The sequence below is a fragment of the Glandiceps talaboti genome, chromosome 13 (genome assembly GCF_964340395.1).
Source record: "Glandiceps talaboti chromosome 13, keGlaTala1.1, whole genome shotgun sequence".
Classification (NCBI taxonomy): Eukaryota; Metazoa; Hemichordata; class Enteropneusta; family Spengelidae; genus Glandiceps; species Glandiceps talaboti.
The window spans coordinates 10,121,030-10,142,282 of NC_135561.1; the positions used below are offsets into that span (position 1 = coordinate 10,121,030).

The 21,253-nt window shown below is 35.7% G+C and overlaps 2 protein-coding genes across 2 annotated transcripts in view; one reads left to right on the forward strand and one right to left on the reverse strand.

The window, feature by feature from the left end:
• Positions 1-6,636, forward strand: part of LOC144444645 (uncharacterized) — a 30,151-nt gene extending 23,515 nt beyond the window's left edge. Inside the window, exons 3-5 of the mRNA XM_078134140.1 lie at positions 3,073-3,143; positions 3,946-4,321; positions 4,718-6,636. Coding sequence (XP_077990266.1) covers positions 3,073-3,143; positions 3,946-4,321; positions 4,718-4,983 — 713 coding nt within the window. The 3' untranslated portion in view covers positions 4,984-6,636. The remainder of the gene's footprint in view (positions 1-3,072; positions 3,144-3,945; positions 4,322-4,717) is intronic.
• A 134-nt stretch (positions 6,637-6,770) lies between these two features.
• LOC144444161 (dihydrolipoyllysine-residue acetyltransferase component of pyruvate dehydrogenase complex, mitochondrial-like) lies at positions 6,771-20,833 on the reverse strand. The gene is made up of 13 exons (XM_078133572.1): positions 20,660-20,833; positions 19,030-19,106; positions 17,833-17,918; positions 17,185-17,325; positions 15,790-15,915; positions 15,167-15,340; positions 11,954-12,136; positions 11,505-11,590; positions 10,361-10,501; positions 9,746-9,827; positions 9,210-9,290; positions 8,723-8,862; positions 6,771-8,039 (listed from the first exon to the last, which is right to left on the reverse strand). Exons 1-13 carry the CDS (start codon positions 20,779-20,781, stop codon positions 7,910-7,912), a joined length of 1,569 nt encoding a protein of 522 aa, XP_077989698.1. The 5' UTR covers positions 20,782-20,833; the 3' UTR covers positions 6,771-7,909.
• Between the last annotated feature and the right edge of the window lie 420 nt (positions 20,834-21,253).

Sequence of the window (21,253 nt, forward strand, 5' to 3'; positions counted from 1 at the left end):
TCGAATGATTCGAATCTTGGAATTTGAAAATTCAACCTCCACGAGCTGAGCATTTGCATATAATATGCTGTTTCGGCAATCTGTTTTACTGTCCCGCAAACGCCAAAATGTACTGAAACATGCGAAATATATATCTCACCACAAGAGGGCAGCAGGTGGTATCAAGCTTCGAGAGAAAATTCATTGGTCACGTTGTTCGATTTGAGCTCGAGCCACGCTATGCAGCAGAGCGCGTCAGCTGTCGCGAGCGCACTAATTGATTCTTATTTTGTGTTCTACGTTCTTTCCGTTACAAGTTGGAATGCGCGTGCATTCTTATGTGATGTAAGTTTTCCGTTACTAGTTGAAACACTCATTCATATAAAGTATAGAGTTCCCAGTGTATCCTACTACTTTCTTGTATCGTCATTACTATCACTGCTGTTTTCGAACCCCTTTTCTATTGTGAGTCATCCACACACATCAACATCTTGAAATGGTCAATTTTATTTTACTGTTTTTTTAAACACTGGGACCATACTAATAAAATTCATTTGATACAAATTGTTATGTGTCCCTTTTTACCTTCCGTAAGGAAGGATATCTATTAGGGATGAAAAGTCTGTGTCTGTATCACCATTTTCTAAAAAAACGGCTGGCTCTATTCAAACGAAACTTTGTAGACGTTGTCCGTAGGGTAATGGCAAGAACCAATTAGGTTTTGGTAAATATTCCATGAATATCAATGAGCAATTTACGTAAATAATGGTTTTCGGTAATTAGGCTATATCTCAAGAGTGCATGCTTCAAATTCATTATAATTTGATACATACATTTGCGATACCAAAGCGCAACTGTCTGAAATATTATTGATGTAGCTTTTATTTTTAATAATTTATTGGCATATTTCGGTAATTAGATGCCAGGGCCACACAAAAGAAAGTTGTTTGTTGTTTCTGGTCAGAAAACTTTGCCATAAGTGGTGTGACAACGCGAACTTTTTGTTAATTGTTCATGATAGTTCTGCAGTTGTCTTCCCTGAAGTAGTAGTTGATGTAGGGAGAGTTATTTTGTGTTTCCCTTGGATCTGCACTCTGCATTGACTGGACAAACACAAGAAAAAAGAAGATAGAGCTTGGCCTTAAAATAGGTTTACAATGAGCGAGGAGTTCACAAACAGGTTAAATATTTATCATCGTTTCATTTTCGTCAAATATGGACATATCATTTTCAAATTTCACACACTCATGTGAGATGAATAAAGAGAAATCGTATCTTTTTAGATTTTCGATTAGAAGTTTAGGAAGTATATTATACTGACCTCGAACCATCTCCTTTTTACTGCGATTTCTCCTGATAACAAACTACCGCTGTTTGTTGTAAGGCTTTTAATCGATTATCTAGCTTGGTATCTCAGGAAATGAATACACTCTCACATATTTATCAAGTTAATAATCTATAATTTATACTGAAATGTATGTGGTCAAAATAGGGAAAATAGACCAAGCCTAGCCTACGAAGAAAATTTTGCAACAATGTATCTATAATGGTGACCTATACATTGACCTGTATATAATTAGTGTACAGTGAGGGCACGCCACTCAAGCCACCCAACAAAATCTTGACAATTTTCGCGTAGTGATTAAAGGAGTGTGAAATAGTCTACATGCAACGAGTACACAAACCGACTTGTAAAGTCGTGCTGGGACAGAAGGAATTCGAAGTTCAACATGCATATGCTGATGGTTGTGTTAGTGCAGCAGAAACTTATATGATTTGGAGCAGATTGTACATCTGTCGGTCGAAATAGGAATGTATACACTTTACCCAGTGACGAAATAGGGCAATAATACCATATCACTTCACTGTATTAAAGTTGTTAAAATGTTATGATGCTCACCATGAAGTATGACTGATGTAAACTTTCAGATGCGTAATTATAATATTGTTATGTGAGTTTGAATGTCATTTATTATTTGCCTTGGAAACGGGTGTGGATATCCCGGGTATGTAGGGGATCAAGAAAGCCAAGTGAAGTCGAGGATGGCAAGCTTTTTATTTCCTGTGCTGAGAATAGGAGGCGGGCATTTGAACAACATTTTTGACAACCAACTTTCATTGGGACTTGAAAAATCCCAGATATAGAGCTAAATCCCTTGCATAAATTATGAAATTGCAAGACTATACCCTTACAGAAGGCATTCAGTTTAAATCTGGTTTATATTACCTTGCATCCCTTTTCCATTCGTTTTTCATGTTATGACACTTGTAAATAGTGTTACAACTTTAACTTTAGATTTAAAAAAAAAAATAAAACCCTCAATGAAGAAGGCGTTATCTGGTCAAAAAAGACTAAATGGAAATAGCAATTGGATAATCTTTGTCGTTGAACATAAACCCTGAATTCATTACGGCTTAAGCCATTAATTACTGAAATGAAAACCGTCAATAATGCAAATTAGGCCAATTAATATGAAAGTCGTATGTGTGCTAGGGTTATCAATATGCTAAGTAAATTAATTACATGGTTTTTTATCACTTTTGGGATATGCAAATAAGATTAATAAGTATTCATGGAAACTAGAAAGTGACACTTTGGCGAAAATTATTGAAATTCGAAATTAAATGGTTGATAGTATCATCATTCTGATTTAACTTACAGGTAAAAGATGTCAAAGGTAAAACAAATTACTCACATAGTCTTTGCATATGAGGTGAATAATCTCAACAACCACGACCGATATATGACTTTGCGGCCAGAAGCCTTTTTAAAAAAGGAGATTCGAATTAGGCTAAGTATAGCCTTTGTCATAATGTTGAAGTGAAATAACTTTGTGTAGACATTTTGTCTGCCACCTAATACATTGAAAGCTTCTGATTTTATTTCAGTGTATCACATGTATCAGTCCTTTCAACTATGAAAGTTTGCTATTATGTTATGTTTCTGTGGCTATGTTGTTACTGTAAAACGTGTCTAGTAACGTTGCAAATGACTTACCTGCACCTTATTTACAGATTAACAACTTTAACAGCTGTACACTTTAATATTTGTTTACATTTGTAATGGTTAATTCTTAATTACTTTGGTTACAGGTGTTCGAAACATAGCCTTTTTTGGTGCACCGGGACATGGAAAATCATCAACTATTAATACTATCCACAAGGTGAGTAGTCAACATTAATAATTTCACTATGTTACACAGACAGAAAAACAGTACACAATTTTTTCTACATGGTACAGTACTTTTTGTACTTTGCAGAATTTTATTCAAGATTTAAGCGAAATGCTTAACACTTTTCATTTGTGTTCCTCTAAACGATTGCCTTATGGGTTTGTCAAATAAACTGTGAACAGTGACCCCCAGAAGAACTAGAAAGGGACACATGCGTTTTACCATCACCGATGTAAATACCACATTGTATGAAATGTAAAGGTATAAAGTTATTGAGATACAAAACAAAAGATCTGCATTATGCAATTGTTTCATTAAAACTTAAAGATAAATCAGGAAACGTATGCATTATATTATTATCGGCAAGGCGTATACCAAGACATACAGAATTTGAAGCTTGCCTTCTTAAGCTATATATAAAGTTCAATGGATGTTTACTGAAACCTAACCGCTTCTTACCATTACATAAGGATGGTGCGTAGTACCCTTTCATCAGAATTGATGGTGTAGTGTTTGAGATATCGTATTCACAGAGACAGACTGACAAACAGACAGACAGACAGACAGACAGACAGACAGACAGACAGACAGACAGACAGACAGACAGACAGACAGACAGGCAAGCAGGCAGGCAGACAGACAGAGGAAGGTGAAGGTAAAAAAGTGATGATGTTAGCCAGAAATTATATATCAAACTGGGAATAACTTCATACGTACCCCTTTCTAATGTAAACAGGGATGTTCTTTGTATCTGTAAACTCTCTATCACTTTTCACTACTTTAATTTGTTCAGATGATGAAAGGAAGTCAGAAGTTCATTGCTTCAACTTGGACAGGATCAACAACAGGCACTGAAGTCTTGTCCCAATACAAGTTCGATATGCCAGAGAGAAGTTTTACGTTCGTAGACGTGCCAGGTGCACCTCTAAAGCAGATAAGAAAGACGGGTGGAGATGCCAAGGCTGATAGCATTATTAAAAATATCCTAGATGGGAAAATGCCTGTTAACGAGAAATTGGATTATTTTGTATGGTATTCACCAAAAGCCGTGCTTAAAAACATGTGTGGCGGGACTGGAAAAATACACGGTGTTGTATTTGTACACAAAGGCACATCTACAGAAGTCGATAAAATTGGTTTAAATTTAATATCAGTTGCACAAAAAATGGGTATGTTTTAAATCTCAATATAATACATGGTAAATCGATATCGTTTGTGCATGTGATATAGTTTTAATTGCAAATTTTAATTCACTAAATATGATTGTCGCACTGTCGTCTCCTTATGCAATTGTTCATATGGTGTTTGACACCGTTATATATACTATTACATTGCAATCAACTAATAGGTTGTATATGTATATTTTCAGTAAAGGTACCGCCGGTGGACGCCACACTTATTCACTCACTCAAGGGTGCTACTTTTTCAGTCAATCCCTCTATGTTAGAACATTCCACATGAATATTTGGCATGATATATTTTCAAAATGTATTGTATCTTGTGAACGTGTTGAAAATTAGAGCTCTTCTAACACTCAGTTTTATTTGTCTGATTCTTTTATCAAGGCTTTGGTATACCAGTACTTGGTATAGTCACACACACTGACAAGTTAACACCCGAGGGAATCACTGAATCAGTTGACCATCTCTCGACTGCATCTGGTATAGATAAGGCACGCATATTCACAATATCCAATACCGATCACACTGCTCAACAACTGGAACAAGCCAGAGTTATGGGAAGCTCAAAAGAACATGTTGAACATGTGTTGGACGGAATATTGTCGGCAGCAGAGAACTACATGGCTGATGGAAAGGTGACAGTCGATTAGTGAAGAGTATTGTCCGATAAACTTCATCAGATTTGTTCACCAATTTATCAGTGATGCATTGTAAAGAGTAAACTTACATTGATCAATCGTGTATTCATTGATACTGTATTCTGATTATACATCAGAATATTAAAATCTATGTATATGATACATTATCGTCTTGAAATTGCGAGGGTATGGAAAGTTAAATAATTTTATTGAAAGCGTTGAGATTTTGAAACCTTTCTTCTCGAAGTTTTGTTTTCTGATACTCTTGCCATTTCCAATGATGTTACCACCTACAATGAATGGAAAATTATGGAAATCTATGTAACTAAATAACACATCTTTACAACTTTATGACGAAGCTCTGTAAAATACAACTTGAGAAGGAGTGGTACTTTGTCTGTGTTAATTTCCTTTATTTCATGATTTCAATGTTACATTGATTTTTAGCTAGTTAATTTGCTGCTATCTAACAAAAAAACTGCTTTACCTTTCAATAGATAATAGTGCAAATTAGTTATTACTTATTACTTTCACATAACATGGATTTCAGGCGGTTCATGTTATAATTTTTCATGTCATATTAGGACTGCAGAGACAAGACCATAGACGAACGGAACATGCTACAAACAGGGAAAGTAAACTAAATGAATTGGGTTGACACAACATGTTGGAACAGACTTGTATTACACATCATGGTTTGAACAAATTTAAGGCCTCCTTACATGGACATGAAATGCCAGTGAACTGGAAATTTGTTTGTGAATTTGAACTATTATGTAAAGTGCCCATAAAACTGTTATCAAATTATGTGATGAAATACAAGTCTCTTTACTTCCAACATGCTGCGTCAAGTGTTATTGAAAAATCCAATTCAGTTGTTTACTTTCCCTGTTTGTAACCGCTTCCATTTGTACACAGTCTGATGTTGTATTGACGAAATAGGTATAGTGGTTGATAAACTTTCTGTAGAAGATTCTTGTATCTAAATGTCTTACCGATTTCGTGTTCTATCCTTGGCATCACATCAGGTTGTATATTTACAACAATAGCATCTTGTTTTAAATACTAAAAGTTTAGTTTACGTCAACACTTACTTATTGTAAGGACATTTTTGATATATTAAAAATCGGAAAAAGAAACGCTTAGCCTAGTATATTTGGAGAAAGTAAATCAAAGAGATTTCTTTTGGTGATAGGGATCTATTTCATCCATGTGTTGTGTTGATAGCTTGAACATTTATCAAGAAGTAGGTTGTTTGCTTTGTATTTTGTATTATAGGATGTTGTTAAATGCATGACAGTATTTGAATGTACATCTAGAAGTGAAAATAGTCAAATATACTTCTTAATGGGAAATAAGCTGATGTAAGTTTTGGGGTTTCACTTTTGCTTAATGCTTAAGAGGTATTTGCAGTATTCTACATTGATGTATATACTTAACCATCAAATTGAAATTTACCGAACTTGAAGCCTCATGTTAAATGATTTTAAGTTTGACTTGTACAATGTATATAATTGACAGGAATTGACATGAAGAGAAGGGAAGGAAAGAGAAGGGAGGGGGAGAAGAGAGAGTATTTAAGTCAATAGATAACTGTAAGTCGTCAGTTCTTTAATTGTAATAACACCCATTTCAGGTGTACCAAAAATGAACCAAGCATAAAATACTGTGAATAAAATTATTCAAACATTTATTATTCAAGTCAATTTGTCAAAATTGATTTCATGAGTATAAATTTACATACAATCACTAACTTGTACATTATCTATTTTAAACCTAAATTAGATTACTTTTCTCAAATCAGTCACATTTCAGCAACAAGTGTCATACTCAAAGAGGTTTATTCACAAATCTCCTGCAAGAGAGTATTGGAAACATAACTAAATTGCTAAGAATGGTTTATAAAATAAAATATTTAGTGCAAATTTGTGCATGACGTACATTTGTAAATTAGGAGATTTTCTATTGAATTCTTGTTATCTGAAAAAGAATTTCACCACTTCATGCAAGTCATAAAAATAACAGTTGATTTTCAGTCGACACAATGATTCTTGCTCCTCACACTCCACATACACTACTCTAGGCATGTGTGAGAATAAGTTGACCTTGCTCTGCCCTCAAGCACAGCATAAAGTGTTATTGTATTGTGTTATAATTTTGTAATTCCTGAATGTGTACTCTAAGGTGATGGCAATTTCATAATAAATGAACCAGGTTTATGGAATTGCTATAATTTGAAGACAGTCTTTTTCCTGTGGAAAGCAATCTTGATAGTTGTAGCCCACAGACTTGGCTGTCCAGCTTGACAATGTCATTTGCCAAGACTAAAGACAGAGCTTGAAATTAACCTCAGAAGCTTTTCCACATGAAGCTTAGATATAAACTAAAGATGTACATGCAATTGCTTTCCCAGGCTTGTATTAGGTGTAAGGGTGGATGCAGATTTACATTTAAATGTGTTGAGCCGTGGTCAAATGGTTTTGAAATGAAAGTATTAATGAGTATTCATTCATAGCGAATTACAAGTGCTTGTCAATTTGTGACGGATACCAACACTATTTCCTGCAGTAAACATTACTAAAGCTACTTCAAATGTTGAATAGCAGGGTGTTTATAGCAAAAGGCTGGGCTAAATGTCTGATCAGATAGCGAAGTCTTATCGCTATGGTAATTCATTACATTGAATAGCAATGACCTGTTACTACACCACAACATAGAAGACTACAGGGCAAGCAGTAACTGACAAACGAGTGAATGAGATACACCACATACAATCCATATTAGTTATAACTGGCCAAAAAAATATACATTTTGTACACCACAGTCACACACTTTTAAAATGCCGTGTCCCATTCACCTAGCTGTAGCAGAATCAGCCTTTCTCTTAAACTATAATTTACACATTCTTAAAAAGAAATAGTTTAACTTCTATGTACATCTATAGAAGCATTGTCTGTGGTTTTTCCAGTAACTTTTTAAATTGTTGTAACCACTGTGCTCCAACTGCACCATCCACTACTCTGTGATCACAACTGAGGGTAACATTCATAATGTTGGCTGCAGTGTATCTGGAAAAAAAAAAATTTTAAATCCTTATTTCACTGTTGTTGAATACTACTAAATTTTCACTTGGAAAGTATTTTCTCCTTTTTTGTGGTGTTGTTTTCCACTAAACATAACATTGCTTGAAAATACCTGTTAATCGAATATAATATGCACATATTCCTAAATTAGTGAAAATTAGTTCCAGAAAAAACAGCTAAACAGCTAATTCTCATTTCAGTGAAAAGAAAATCTCTGGAAATATAGTTTTTGCAGTATACTTAATTATGCATTCAATATGAGTTTATCAAAATCAACTTTGCACAGGCATACAGGAAAACTCCGTCTACCAATCATGTGGCCTCTCTCAAACATAGCTTTGAAAATTCGAAAATCTGGTGTACAAGAATCCTGCTGTGCAATGAAGTGAGGAATCATGGGAAGTATATTGCTTAACACCTCAAGAAAGCCAGACCAACAAATGTTGCGGCTATTGAAGACGTGTACATTTGTAACATTGTTTACTCCCAATAATTGCTCCAGGGTACAGCAGGCGTCATCTATGAAAGATTTGCCAATCTTTCTAAAGCTATTTTTATTCAAATGAGCAAAATCATGCAAAATAGATTTTATAAAGATTGGCAAATCTTTCATAGAAGATGAGTGAATCATGCAAAAAATAACAGAAAAAACTCATGAATACACTTACCCTTCCTCACTGTCTTCATCAGGAACCAATGTTTTCTGTGCACCACCTATAGCTAATATACAGGCTTGTGGTGGGTTAATAATTGCTGTGAAATGTTTAATTCCATACATGCCTAGGTTGGAAATTGTAAACGTACCACCCTTGAAGAAGAAACACGGTATTTGATTAATTTGTGATAAGGAATTCAAATGAAACGCTGGTACAAAATGTTGAACACCATACATACATGTACAGTAGTAGATATAGTGAATGCACTGTATATGAAGATGAAGACAAGATTCTGAAAATATTCGGAAAACTGCACTTAACAAGACATTTTATCGAGTAGTCATTTTGTAATTGAAGATATCAGTATTTGGGACACCATAAGACAGTATTCTATACATTCCATCCATTGCTTTATTTTAATACATGGATTCCACTCTCTCAGAAGTTTATCTTATCATTTTTGAAAAAAAGAAAGAAATTCATCTAGTTTCATACTAACCATAAATTCCTTAGGTTGAATGGTGCCAGCCCTTGCCCTTTCTGCTAGTGACTTGATTTCTGAGCTAATAGTTGAAATACCCTGGAAGGAAAACAGACTTAATGAAATAAGTGCATGCAACAAAATTGCCTTACGAATGATAACACCAAGAAATCTTACAATGACAACTAATTAGTGTATATTTGTCAATATTATGTTTACTCCAATTACACTTTATTGCCCCCTTGCATGTACACGTGTGTGTGTATGTGTATAATATATGAATACACACACACACACACACACACACACACACACACAGCCAGACACACATTATTGTAAACAACATTCAGCAGTTATATTGGCAAAAACATTTTTTCTTTGGTGAGGTTAATACTGCCTCAATGATAAAATATTAACAAATCAGACTGATGGATTCAAACTTAAATCTGCCCTGAATCTGGTCTCTGTATGAGCACATATAACTCTAGAAGTTAGTGTAATGTTGGCCAAGATACAGCATATCTGGAATGACAAACCATCTCAAACAATCTTACCTTAGATTGTGCACCAAATACTATAGGTGTAATGAGTCCCCTATCAGTACTAACTGCAACACACATATCTACAGTATGGTATCTAAAACGGGTAAATCACATGTTTTAAGTTATTAGGTTTTTGGGGGGGTTAGTAGTGTAATCTTACATAATAATCAGTAATCTCAAAAGATTTTCAAGTACAGCAGTATTTGCAAATAGCTAAAAAAATAAAAGGGTGTAACAAATTGTTATTTACATGGCACTTGGTAAATTTGGCAATTGGTAAGTTTGTTTTAGTAGTAATAATAATGTTGTTTTTGTAAATAGCACTTTCCCACTCTATTCTCAAAGCGCTCTACAATTATTACCTCTGGTTCGGATCTATATTGGCACAACAGCCCTTTATACTTTCTCAACTCCCTACAGAACATACAATCTACTGCAGCCTTTATAAGGATTAAAACATTCACATTCCAATCTCTATCCTACCAGGTTTTCTATTGCTTGGTTCAATACTACACTTTCGGTGCTTTCCCAGTACCTCATTTCATTATGCCTCCTTCCCCTACACATACACATGTACATAAACGTACACCTTGATATGCACATATATATATTTAATCATGAACTTACTGTCTGATGTATGTTTCCTGCCAGGATGAATTGGCCTCAGGAACTTTTAGACAAGCAAGGGAAGCTGCCTTGACAATGAAGTCATTAACAGACAGTTTAAGTCCATCTTCTTTAACAACCTCATTTAAATCTTTTCTAAGTCTGTAGGAGACAACCAATCAAAATCAACATGAGGAACAAGTTTTTGGCACAGGTCAAAATAATTGATAAATTTGTCTCTACGCATTCAGACAGGGGGATGGGGGATGTATCTTTACTAACACTGCATGAGACAGTTGATGTCAACTGAGAAAATTGACATCATGGCTTCAAATAATATAGCAAACTCTGTGTTTGTGAAAGTATTGTTTGTAATATATTACTCATACTAACAGTGGGCTATTACAAAAGGAGGCAAATAAAACAATCATCAAGAAAAACAAAAAAGAATGGAACACTCAAGGCCGCCTATAGGGGTGCCACACTAATGGCTGTCATTGCAATTTCTTTCTTATACTACAGCACAATGGAAGGAATAGAAAGCATTGTGAAAGCAGGGGGGGGGGGGGGGGGGGGCAAAAGGAAAGGAAACACCTAAAGCTAACTCAGAGGGTGATAATCACCCAAATGACCAGCTATTGGAGTATACTTTCTTTCTTATACTAAAGAAAGCAGGAGAAACTAGTACTTAAAGAGCCTAAGCTTTTCCATACATACATACATACATACATACATACATACATACATACATACATACATACATACATACATACATATATACATACATACATACATACATACATGTAAGTAAGAAGATTGGGGAAGTTATTATAAAGACCTCATTAAAATTACACAACCATGCAACTAAGCAGGTGTTTCACAGAGGAAAGTCTTGCTTGGTGAGATAGCTACTTTCATCCATCTCAAAACGTTTGGAAATGAATAACTAACAGGTAATGTGATTTCACTATGTTACACAGTTATGCTGTTATGATCATTGATCCTCTAACATAAACTGGTGCATAAGTGTAAGAAATTTGTTTTCTTCATAAGTGTAGAAATAGTATGTGCTGAAATATATAATCCAGAGTAATTTACACACCATATGAAAATATACATACATGTACATAATTATGTACAACTGTTAATATACATATATACTTACTGCATAAGATTATCCATTCTAATATCCATAGTAAGATAATAATGTGGTGTAGACTGCTTGGATTGAGTTAGTCTTGCAGCAATTGTCTGTTTAAAAGTAAGACAATATTGAATCTAAATGTTGTAGACTTAATATCATTACTAAAACTTACAACAACACCGACATTTTGGATTAATCTTCTTTAATTAGGTGGCAGTAATATAAACATGAGCGCATAAATAGCTACTCAGTACTGTGAGAGGCCAGAAAAGGCCAAAATCCACAACATTCAAAATTTCATGGGTATGTCTATGTCATCAAAGCTTCAGCATTCAAATCAAATATATCAGGCCATAATTACACTTTTAAACATAAAATCCTGCCACTCACATTACATGTATCTTTTACATGAACTAGACCAGCAGGGGGTTAAAAGCCAACTAAAGAATGTTGTTACCTATCAGACTTACCTTTCTCATATTGCTAAGTTCCAAGTCACTGAAGACACCAGTTGGGGGAGCTGCTGGTGGTGATGGCATTGCAGCAGGTGTAGGTGTCACAGGTGCTGCCACCGGGGGTGCTACAGCAGGTGGTACAAACTGTTCAATATCTACAGCTACAATTCTTCCCCCAGGACCAGTACCTGCTACTAGCTATACAAAAATCAATTGGAAGAGTTTGGTAAGTACTCCATATCGTCATATGATTTTAATACTGGAGGGTTTTCTACAGTACAAAACGTTTTTAATTTATCACCTCACAGAGATGAATCTTCATCATAGAACCATGTAAAATATTTAGTAATGAATATTGTTACTCAGCCAAAAGGTTTCTTGGAAGCAAATTGACTCAAAGTGAGCAGAAGTTTTTATTTACTACATGCAAGCATGAACCTAGTGTCAATGAACATGCATTCTCGTAATGTTAGATGTTATTATACCTTACTGTTTCAGTAATTGGCAGCATATTGCAATATTTTTGTCCAACTAATCAGTTGCGAACATTGCGTAACTGCTGACACAGCTTTATCTATCTATTAAATGCTACCATCTATGTGAAATACAAAAGCATCAAATAGTTTCTAGTGTAGCAAGATGCTTTTATATCATGTCATTAACATCTGAAATATACACTCAGCTGTTACATTTTAAGCAAGTGTGTGTGTATAAATGTGTGTCTATGTGAGTGAATGAGGATGGGTGGGGTTGTATGTATGTATGTATGTATGTGTCTGTCTATATATATGTATGTATGGATGGATGGATGGATGGATGCATGCATGCCATGTACATGTACATTTTGTATGTATGTATGTATGTATGTATGTATGTATGTATGTATGTATGTACATGTATGTATGTATGTATCAGGGGTGAACAAATCCACTGGTCCGAGGTCCGGGACCAGTGATTTTTTTGGGCGGACCACACAAATTTGACCTTGTCTGGTCCGTCGGACCAGTACCTTAAACTGTAAATAATCATGCTAAAAAGTAGGAACAGCAACAACTGAATGTGAACAAACAAGAAATACGATCACGATGGAGCTAAAACTACAAGCCTTGCATGACCTTTCGATGGGTCATGAAGTATTATCAGGTGACTTCCGACTTCAAACCAGCAATATGCTATAGAGAGGGGGCGTGAACTTTGACAGTTGAATGACTGGTGGTGCGTCAATACGTCATAGTAGCGGCCGTACATCGTAGTTTATTTCACTGAATCAACAACAATGTGAAATGATAGACAGGAGATAACACTCAACGCACATGTGGCTCATATCATTACTAGTAGGGACATACCGGTTTAGGGACACAAGAATTAGGAAGACAAGAGTAATAATTTCATTGTATAATAATTAAAATGTATCAAACGAAACATTTTATTTGCTATCATACTGTCAGCATTGATTGTATTATTGTTTTTATTCATAAAGGAGCTTCAAATGATTTATAATAGAACCCCTTTCATGAAATGAAGTCATCCAAATGACGCACAAACTTCATGTTATCCCACAAAAGTCCGGGACAAAAGTTACCAAGTTTGTCCACTGGGCAAGTGAATAACAAAGGTTTCATCATTTTTGCCAACCTCAGTTACTTCCATGATAGCAATCACTGACTGTCATCTTGGTTTTTCCAATGACTTACAAGGGTTGACAATACCATACCAGTCCTCCTGCATTGCTTTCTGCAATATGCTGGTCTCGAACCTCAGATGCAGAGCTCAGATGTGTGCACACATGTTGCTCATTCCATTTCGGGTGTGTGGGTTGCTTGTTAGACACATAACACAAATGCACTCCAAATCTGAGCATTTATGCTGCTTATTATCGTTTACTTTGTAATAGATAAAAGATTACACGATCAAAAATATACACCACCTGTTTTATTTTCTCCTTGCATGTAATTTAGGTGTAACTAAAAATAATGTGTTAAGATCAACCCTAGACAGAAATGGTATGCGCCAAGGCATTTCCCACGATATCTTATCTGTTACTATCTGTAAACATAGGACGTCAGTGTCCACACTACGGTAGTACCTCTCAAATAAACGACCATTTCCCAAGTAGATTTGCTGTGTAATGTGTGGCTATCCATCTCGTAAATAATTTAGACCCATCTGAAACGCGAATGGCTGTAAAGTTTTAAATGGACAACACGGACAATGGTCAATCTTTTGAGCTATGGAAAACAACTGACCAGCATGACACCAAATGAACATTCTGATTCTAGGGTTACACTTACAGATAGTCAACGAAGTATCTATTTTAGCACTGTGATAAGATATTTGCCAAAGCCTCGATAACTGGCGAATTTGATTTTATCTCCATACCGTCACACGGACTCCCTCTAGTCAGACAATGTATGTGTTCCTAGGTCTTTTTCCAAAGCCTCGACAACTGGTAAATTTGATTTTATCTCGACACAGTCACACCATGGACACAAGGACTCCTAGTCAGGCGATGTATGTGTTCGTAGTTTTTTTTTTCGTGAGATTTTATAGGATCAACTTTGAAGGGGTCAGTTTCTTTGTACAATTGTGATGATTTGCTTGCAATATCTGGGGTTTCCAGACAAGTTTGACAAAACGTAGTACAACTTTTGTCGTCATACTGCAATCATGACCAAGTAAAACTGTTTTTCAATGTTCTTGTCGCATATTTCTGTCAAATTTCTAATCCTTCGTGAAATCCAATATTTTTCAATATTTTTCGTTTCGTCGATGCGTCAAAAATAACCGTTACAAATATAATAGAATTGTCAATTGACTGAAACCAAGCATGTCAACTTTATATTTATCATTATAAATTGGGTATTGTTCAACTATAAGTGGTGTACGTCTAAATATATAGATTCATAGGCAAGATTTAATGTTTCACGTTAGCGGGACCAAGGACCACGGACCACTAATTCTTTCAGCAGGACCACTGGATTTTTTAAGGCACTGGTCCGGGGACCACCAGTTCACAAAATGATTTGTTCACCCCTGATGTATGTATGTATGTATGTATGTATGTACAATGTACATGTATGTATGTATTACAGTATGTTTTCTGTTCACTGGTTGTAAATGTAAGATTGTCCTTTTAGGACAATAAATGGATTAATAGACAGTGAACATAAGGAGAGTATGTAGTAAAGCATACATGTGTGAAATTTCTAAATAGATTTATCAACTTACTGAGAGATCAATTCCTTTTTCAGCAGCAAGCTTCTTGGCAAATGGACTGGCAACTATTCTACCACCTGGTGTTGGAGTTTGAGGGGTAACTGGCACTACTGGTTTAAGAGAGGGTGGTGGTGGTGGTGTCATCTGAATGGGTGGTCTTGGAGGAGGGGGAGGGGGTCTTGTCAGCTGCAAGATAAAACATCCACTAAGAAATCATATGCAATAATTCATTTCTATTGTATTATCAAAATCATCATAAATATGCTTTACAATCAGGTGAAAATGTTCAAATACAGCAGTCACATTAATAAATGCACGCCTTGGGATCCAAAACAACAAATGTGTAGCCAGTAAGTAAGTAGGGACACTCAACAAAATTGTGTTTCTCAGCAGAAATTCACGATACTCATGAATGATTTGAGTTCCAAAGTGAAATCAGGCATTCTGCAAATAAACTAAATTTAATGTGGTGGTCTGAGCTTTAGATGGGTAAGGTTACTACATGTACATCATGATCGCAATATGGCACTGCACATCACATTTGTCAACAAAGAAGCTCTTCATCCAAACACTTATATCGAATGACTTCTGAACTTTTAATGGAAATAATACAAGAAATGTAGAGATTGGTTTACCTTTGGTGGCTTTTTTGGTTCTTCTGGAGATTTTGGTAATGGTGGTGGACCATCTAAATCTTCTGTTGGTTCATAATCTTTAAATGCACCTATGTCACCTTCCTCCTCAGACAAAATACACAGCAACTACAAAGAAATATAACAAAGAAACTATTACCATGCTAAATAAAACATTATATTATATCATGCTACTATGCGCCATTCTGATTGGATAATAACTGTGGTAAAATCCCATTTTACCACGGCTGGCAGTGGTAAAATGGGTCCCTAAACTAGCATATGAATAGTACTCACAAAAATGAAGCTAGTGTTCGTTCTTATACCAATAAGTTAACACTTCCTCAGAGTAAAGGTATGTCAGGTATCCTGTACAATAGTTTAGGTTACAGTAGTCCAAATAATTCCACTGATGACCTTGCGATCGAAAGTAACGATCGATCAGTGGCTTCAACATCACTGGCCATGGCTGATAAGGTACAAGTTCTCCCATGCAATGAGCCGTCAGCGTCCTGCTCTCGTTGAATCAAACAACACCAATTTAACTTTTAACCATCAGTCAAGTGCGTCAGGATTATTTCAAAACTGTACATTTTCAGGTTCAGTCAATGTTCAATTTGTTAACCATTAAATTAAAGTAGACTGTGTAATGTCGCGTCTCTGATTTACTGTCTCGAGCTTTCTCCGATTCCACTGATTCAACGCCGAGACATCTATTTTTAGCAGTGTACAAGATTGTATTGTTCTTATGTAAATATCCAAACAAAATTGTTACTTTCTTTGACCCCTTGCCCCGTTTTCTTCGTTGCTAGTTTTCAACGCGTTTTCGTTATGCATTATATGATGTAAATAAAGTAATTTATCAATGTAATGCAATGTAGTGTATGGTTTGTGTTCATGCAGTGTGCGTGTTTGGGCGACATGAACGTATCCACTCATCAAAATATGCTCGTTCCCGACGATCTATTACCGACGATCTTTTTCTGTACGTGCGAATTCGCCTTTTCAGGCATATAAATAACCACAGAATCACATTTAGAAGAAATAGACACATATTTTGATATAATATAATAGCAATAACCCCCTCCGAAGGCGGGCATACACTCGAATTTGGTACAATTCGCTCCATATAGCACTCGCCATTCAGCTCGTGCTATATGTCGCGAATTGTACCAAAATCTCGTGTATACCCGCCTTCGGCGGGGGTTATTGCTTAAATATACATGCATTAGCAATGTCTTAAAAATTTGCATATGGTAATCACATGAATACCCAATTTTTAACAAGGATGCTTGGCATCAGTATACCCTCTAATACAAGTAAATTTTGTTATTGTAGGTTGGAATGCTAAAGCCTGACAATGAAACACAGAAAGATTTAGGTACATGTATCACCTACCTTTCCAATTGGAACTTCCTTTGATCCTTCCGCAACAAAAATTTTGGCAAGATAACCTTCCTCTGGTGTTTCCATCGACATAGTTGCCTTATCTGTTTCTATTTCAGCAAGAACATCACCCTCATTTACACGCTCACCCACCTATGAAGTCCATAAAATGAAAAGTTAATTTTTCATACAAATTTTGATAACTAACAGGTCCATGTCAAAAAGGCCTGGGATTGAAATGACTTGTCATTCATTTCCTTACATTGAACTGGGTGGCATATACAGGTGAGTAAAATGTACAAGAGTTTCATAAGTTTGATAACTTCTAGAATGTTCAAGTTTATTCCAATATCTTATATTAGGTTTTTGAACATTATTTGTTCAATCAACTAACTAACTAACTAACTAACTAACTAACTAACTAACTAACTAACTAACTAACTAACTAAATAAATAAATAAATAAATAAATAAATAAATAAATACAGTGAAAAAATTACTAGTAAAAACAATTACATGTAAAACAGATAAAATACATGTACGTCTTGGCATGCAATTTTCCATATCATTTTTTCAAGGATACCAGTGATTTCCAAATACACTTTGTAGCTACACAAGTGGACAATCAATAGAAGGGTAACTTAAGACAAAGTCATTTTACCTGTTTCTCCCATCTTGTGAGAGTACCTGTCTCCATTGTAGGTGATAATGCAGGTAATGGGACTTTATGGTGAGGAGGTAAATCCTCTAAAATAAAAGAATAAAACAAAATTTGTCAGTCCTCTATAACTTAACAAGTACTAGTGAGTTGTACCAAGTGCATAAAATAAGTGCAAGTGTTACTACAAATGTTGCATACATGTACACAGTCTCTTCCCAACATAAAGCTTGCACTTCATGGTGTAATGACGCTAACTGCATCCCAAGGTTTTTGAAGTTGCTTCCTTGAAGAACATCATGCTCTCTCCTAGGTAGATACATGTATATATGGATTCAGGAAGATTGTCAATGTCCTTCAATTATTCTGGACTATAGTTTGGTGGCAGTCTTAATAACTGACATTCATCCCATTACAGTAAACCATGAAATAATACACCAAGGACCTGTCTACATCTATATACATCATTCTATACTTCAGTAAATAGACAATCTAAACTGATAGAATATGCTTTTGTACACTATTACTCCTTGCCGTTGGTTCTCCACAAAAGCCAATTAAGTAATTTTTAATTTGTAATTCCCTATAAATTCTCAATAAATATCAGTGTTTCACTTAAAGTTTGAGAACCCTGATATCAGAAAAGGATAAATTTTCACAAAAACTTCTCAAAACTAATCTGATCACTTTTTAGATACTACTCCAGGCCAGGAAGAATGACTTTACAAAACCTTGATCTTGCTCACTTTTGTATCACGAGTATGGCAAAGATGTCATACTTATAAATTCTTCAAGATTATTTGTAAAATTCATGCATTTTAATCATTTGTACACTCGTATGTGAAAACTTTGTGTTTTGTACAATTGTCATATACTCTATGTTTATCATCTTCCATCATAATCTCTGGTTGTTTTGCTTCATACCAAAGATGAATAAATTATGTGTGAGAATGAATGTTCATGGACTCTGGCTTCATAGTATCAAGTGAAAATTTCTAATTACAGTGTCAAATCATTTTCAGAAGTGAATCCAAATTTTTTGCTGATGTTTCATCACCATTGACAGGAATGTAGAAGAAAATTTGAAATTCGCTTCTGAAAAAGTACTTGACTTTGTGAGGAGAAATTTTCCTTTGATACTATGAATTTCAGTGTTTTTATTGATAATAAGTATATCAAATGAAATGAAACCTGTCTTACCTGAACTGAGAAATCTAACTTGTGTAACATTATTAATTCTGTACACTTGGAATACAGCTGGCCTATGCAATGGTGACCTGAAAACACAAGCACATGGAAACTCACTACATTGTATGTATTCATTTGTGCAATTCTTAATTTAGAGTACCAAATACATTTTGTATTTAAGAAAGCCCAATACATTTTTGTACTTGATTTTTTACAATGAAAAATGACAAATGTGGCCTGGATTTTGTGGAAGCATTATTACATGTACATAGATTTACACTGACTGTTGTAATTGAATAACATACAAAATTTTGATACATTTTTGGAGAGATCTCAAATAGAGAGTGACAGAGAAGAAACTGAGTGACAGAGATGGAGAGAGAGAGAGACAGACAGACACAGACAGACAGACAGACAGACAGCCTGACAGACAGAGAGGGGGGAGGGGGATGCAATATTTTACTGTAAAAATGGACTATTCTTTTATATTCTTTATGTCCATTTTTACATAAAACCACTAAATAATCAGGAGGTCTCATAGTCCTGCTTACAGACGAAGTAAATCTGGACTTGGTTCTGACATTTGTATACTAATAGTACCCCGGCTAGTACCACTCCAATCCAATTTTACTTGTGTGCTAGATTAAGATATGGAAGAGTGACAAAGACTGAGTGGCATGACAATGAGTGAGTGGTTGTATGGACAGCCAGGTTGAAAAATAGCGGGGTGTCTTGCACACTAATGAAAGAGGTGTACAGTTATATTCAAATTTATAATATACCTAGTGATAATGATGTGCCATGATTCGCTAGAATCAGTCACGTGATAGGAAAATAGAATGACTATTTCCCTAGGGAAATAGTTCCATCAACTTTTACATGGTCACGTGACCATCGCGCGTTCACAGCAGGTCAAAATGGCAGCTTCTGACGATGTCATCTGCCACCGCGAGTTCACAGCATGAGGTATATTATAAAACACATATTGCCTGGCCTATATTCGGGCTATAGCACCCGTTAAGCGTTCATTACCCCCTCGTGACTGTGAGTTACCAGAATCACATGCTATTTCCCAAGGCCAAAGGCCGAGGGAAATAGCATGTGATTCTGGTAACTCACAGTCCCTCGGGTGTAATAATCGGGTGCTATAGCCCTCATGGCCAGGCAATATGTGTTCAATAAAAGTTAGTTATGCCATGTTATGGGGTTCACCATCGACCATGTAGATCGTGTATGCAGGATCTATGGTTTAATTTGTATAGTCACAGCATACAGACCTATCGAAGATTACGTTGTCTATATAATTTCTATAAAATATAATCATGTTGTAAATTACAATGTCCATATCATTAAAATTGTTACGTAATGTCAAAATCACACGATACGGACGACTTCGTATATTTATAAGGGAAACACGACCGTGATTGAAAAATGTAAATGCTTTGGAATGAGCAAAAAATTCAATCTGAAAAGGGAATCCCTGATCGAGTTATTCGATGTTCACGATTTTGATATGCAGGTGTTATAGTCACGAAAATTTCCCTGGAAAACAAGCGAGATGCCAGGCCAGGGTCGGTCGAGACTACATACACGTACAGCTGGGATGGATGTTCACTATGTCGACATGAACATGCAAACTTACCGGACTTTACTACAGAGATGTCCGCTTCTAATTGCAACAACCCTGAAAGAATGTAGCCTACATGTTCTTGAAAATGTATTTATTCGGCTTAGAGCTCTCGCTACGCTTGCCGACCGCTGCATTCCGTATATTTTTCGGCTCGTCTAGCAGGATTCAGGCGAAAAAGTCCCCGGCCTCGCTTTCGATCAAAATGTTGGTTGGTTTCTCGTTCGTTCTTCACTCCAGTTCAAGACTAACTTTGCGTGTGACGTCATCATGGTGGTATGGGTTCGTGGTGGTCACTACTGGCATGACGTGACTGGACCAAACGTCGACCAGCGCGGGCCTGTTTTCATTGTATTTGATAAAACTTTTAATTTTACACAAATAAATTGATTTTATCGTCGTGAAAAATTCCATCAGACAAAACAAATTACTTCCCAGTATAAAGCATTAACATGCCAAACAAAAGCTTGAGAACGGTTCCAGTAAGCCTGAGGGACAGTGAGAGGAGGTTTTTTTTCTAAGAAATAATTTTCACTTGAGACAAAATTTCAGCTTCAAGTTGATATTGGTGTAGCTAGTGTGGTCTCTAACAAAACCATGTCTAGTCAA

Bases quoted from the DNA above. Each gene is read 5' to 3' on its own strand.
- LOC144444161 (XM_078133572.1), bottom strand. From the start codon at position 20,781: ATGCAGCGGTCGGCAAGCGTAGCGAGAGCTCTAAGCCGAATAAATACA. The intron at 11,591-11,953 runs GTAAGTCTGATA...ACTTTTAAACAG, and splicing joins AACTTAGCAATATGAGAAAG to ACAATTGCTGCAAGACTAAC. The intron at 10,502-11,504 runs GTAAGTATATAT...TGTCTCCTACAG, and splicing joins AGAATGGATAATCTTATGCA to ACTTAGAAAAGATTTAAATG.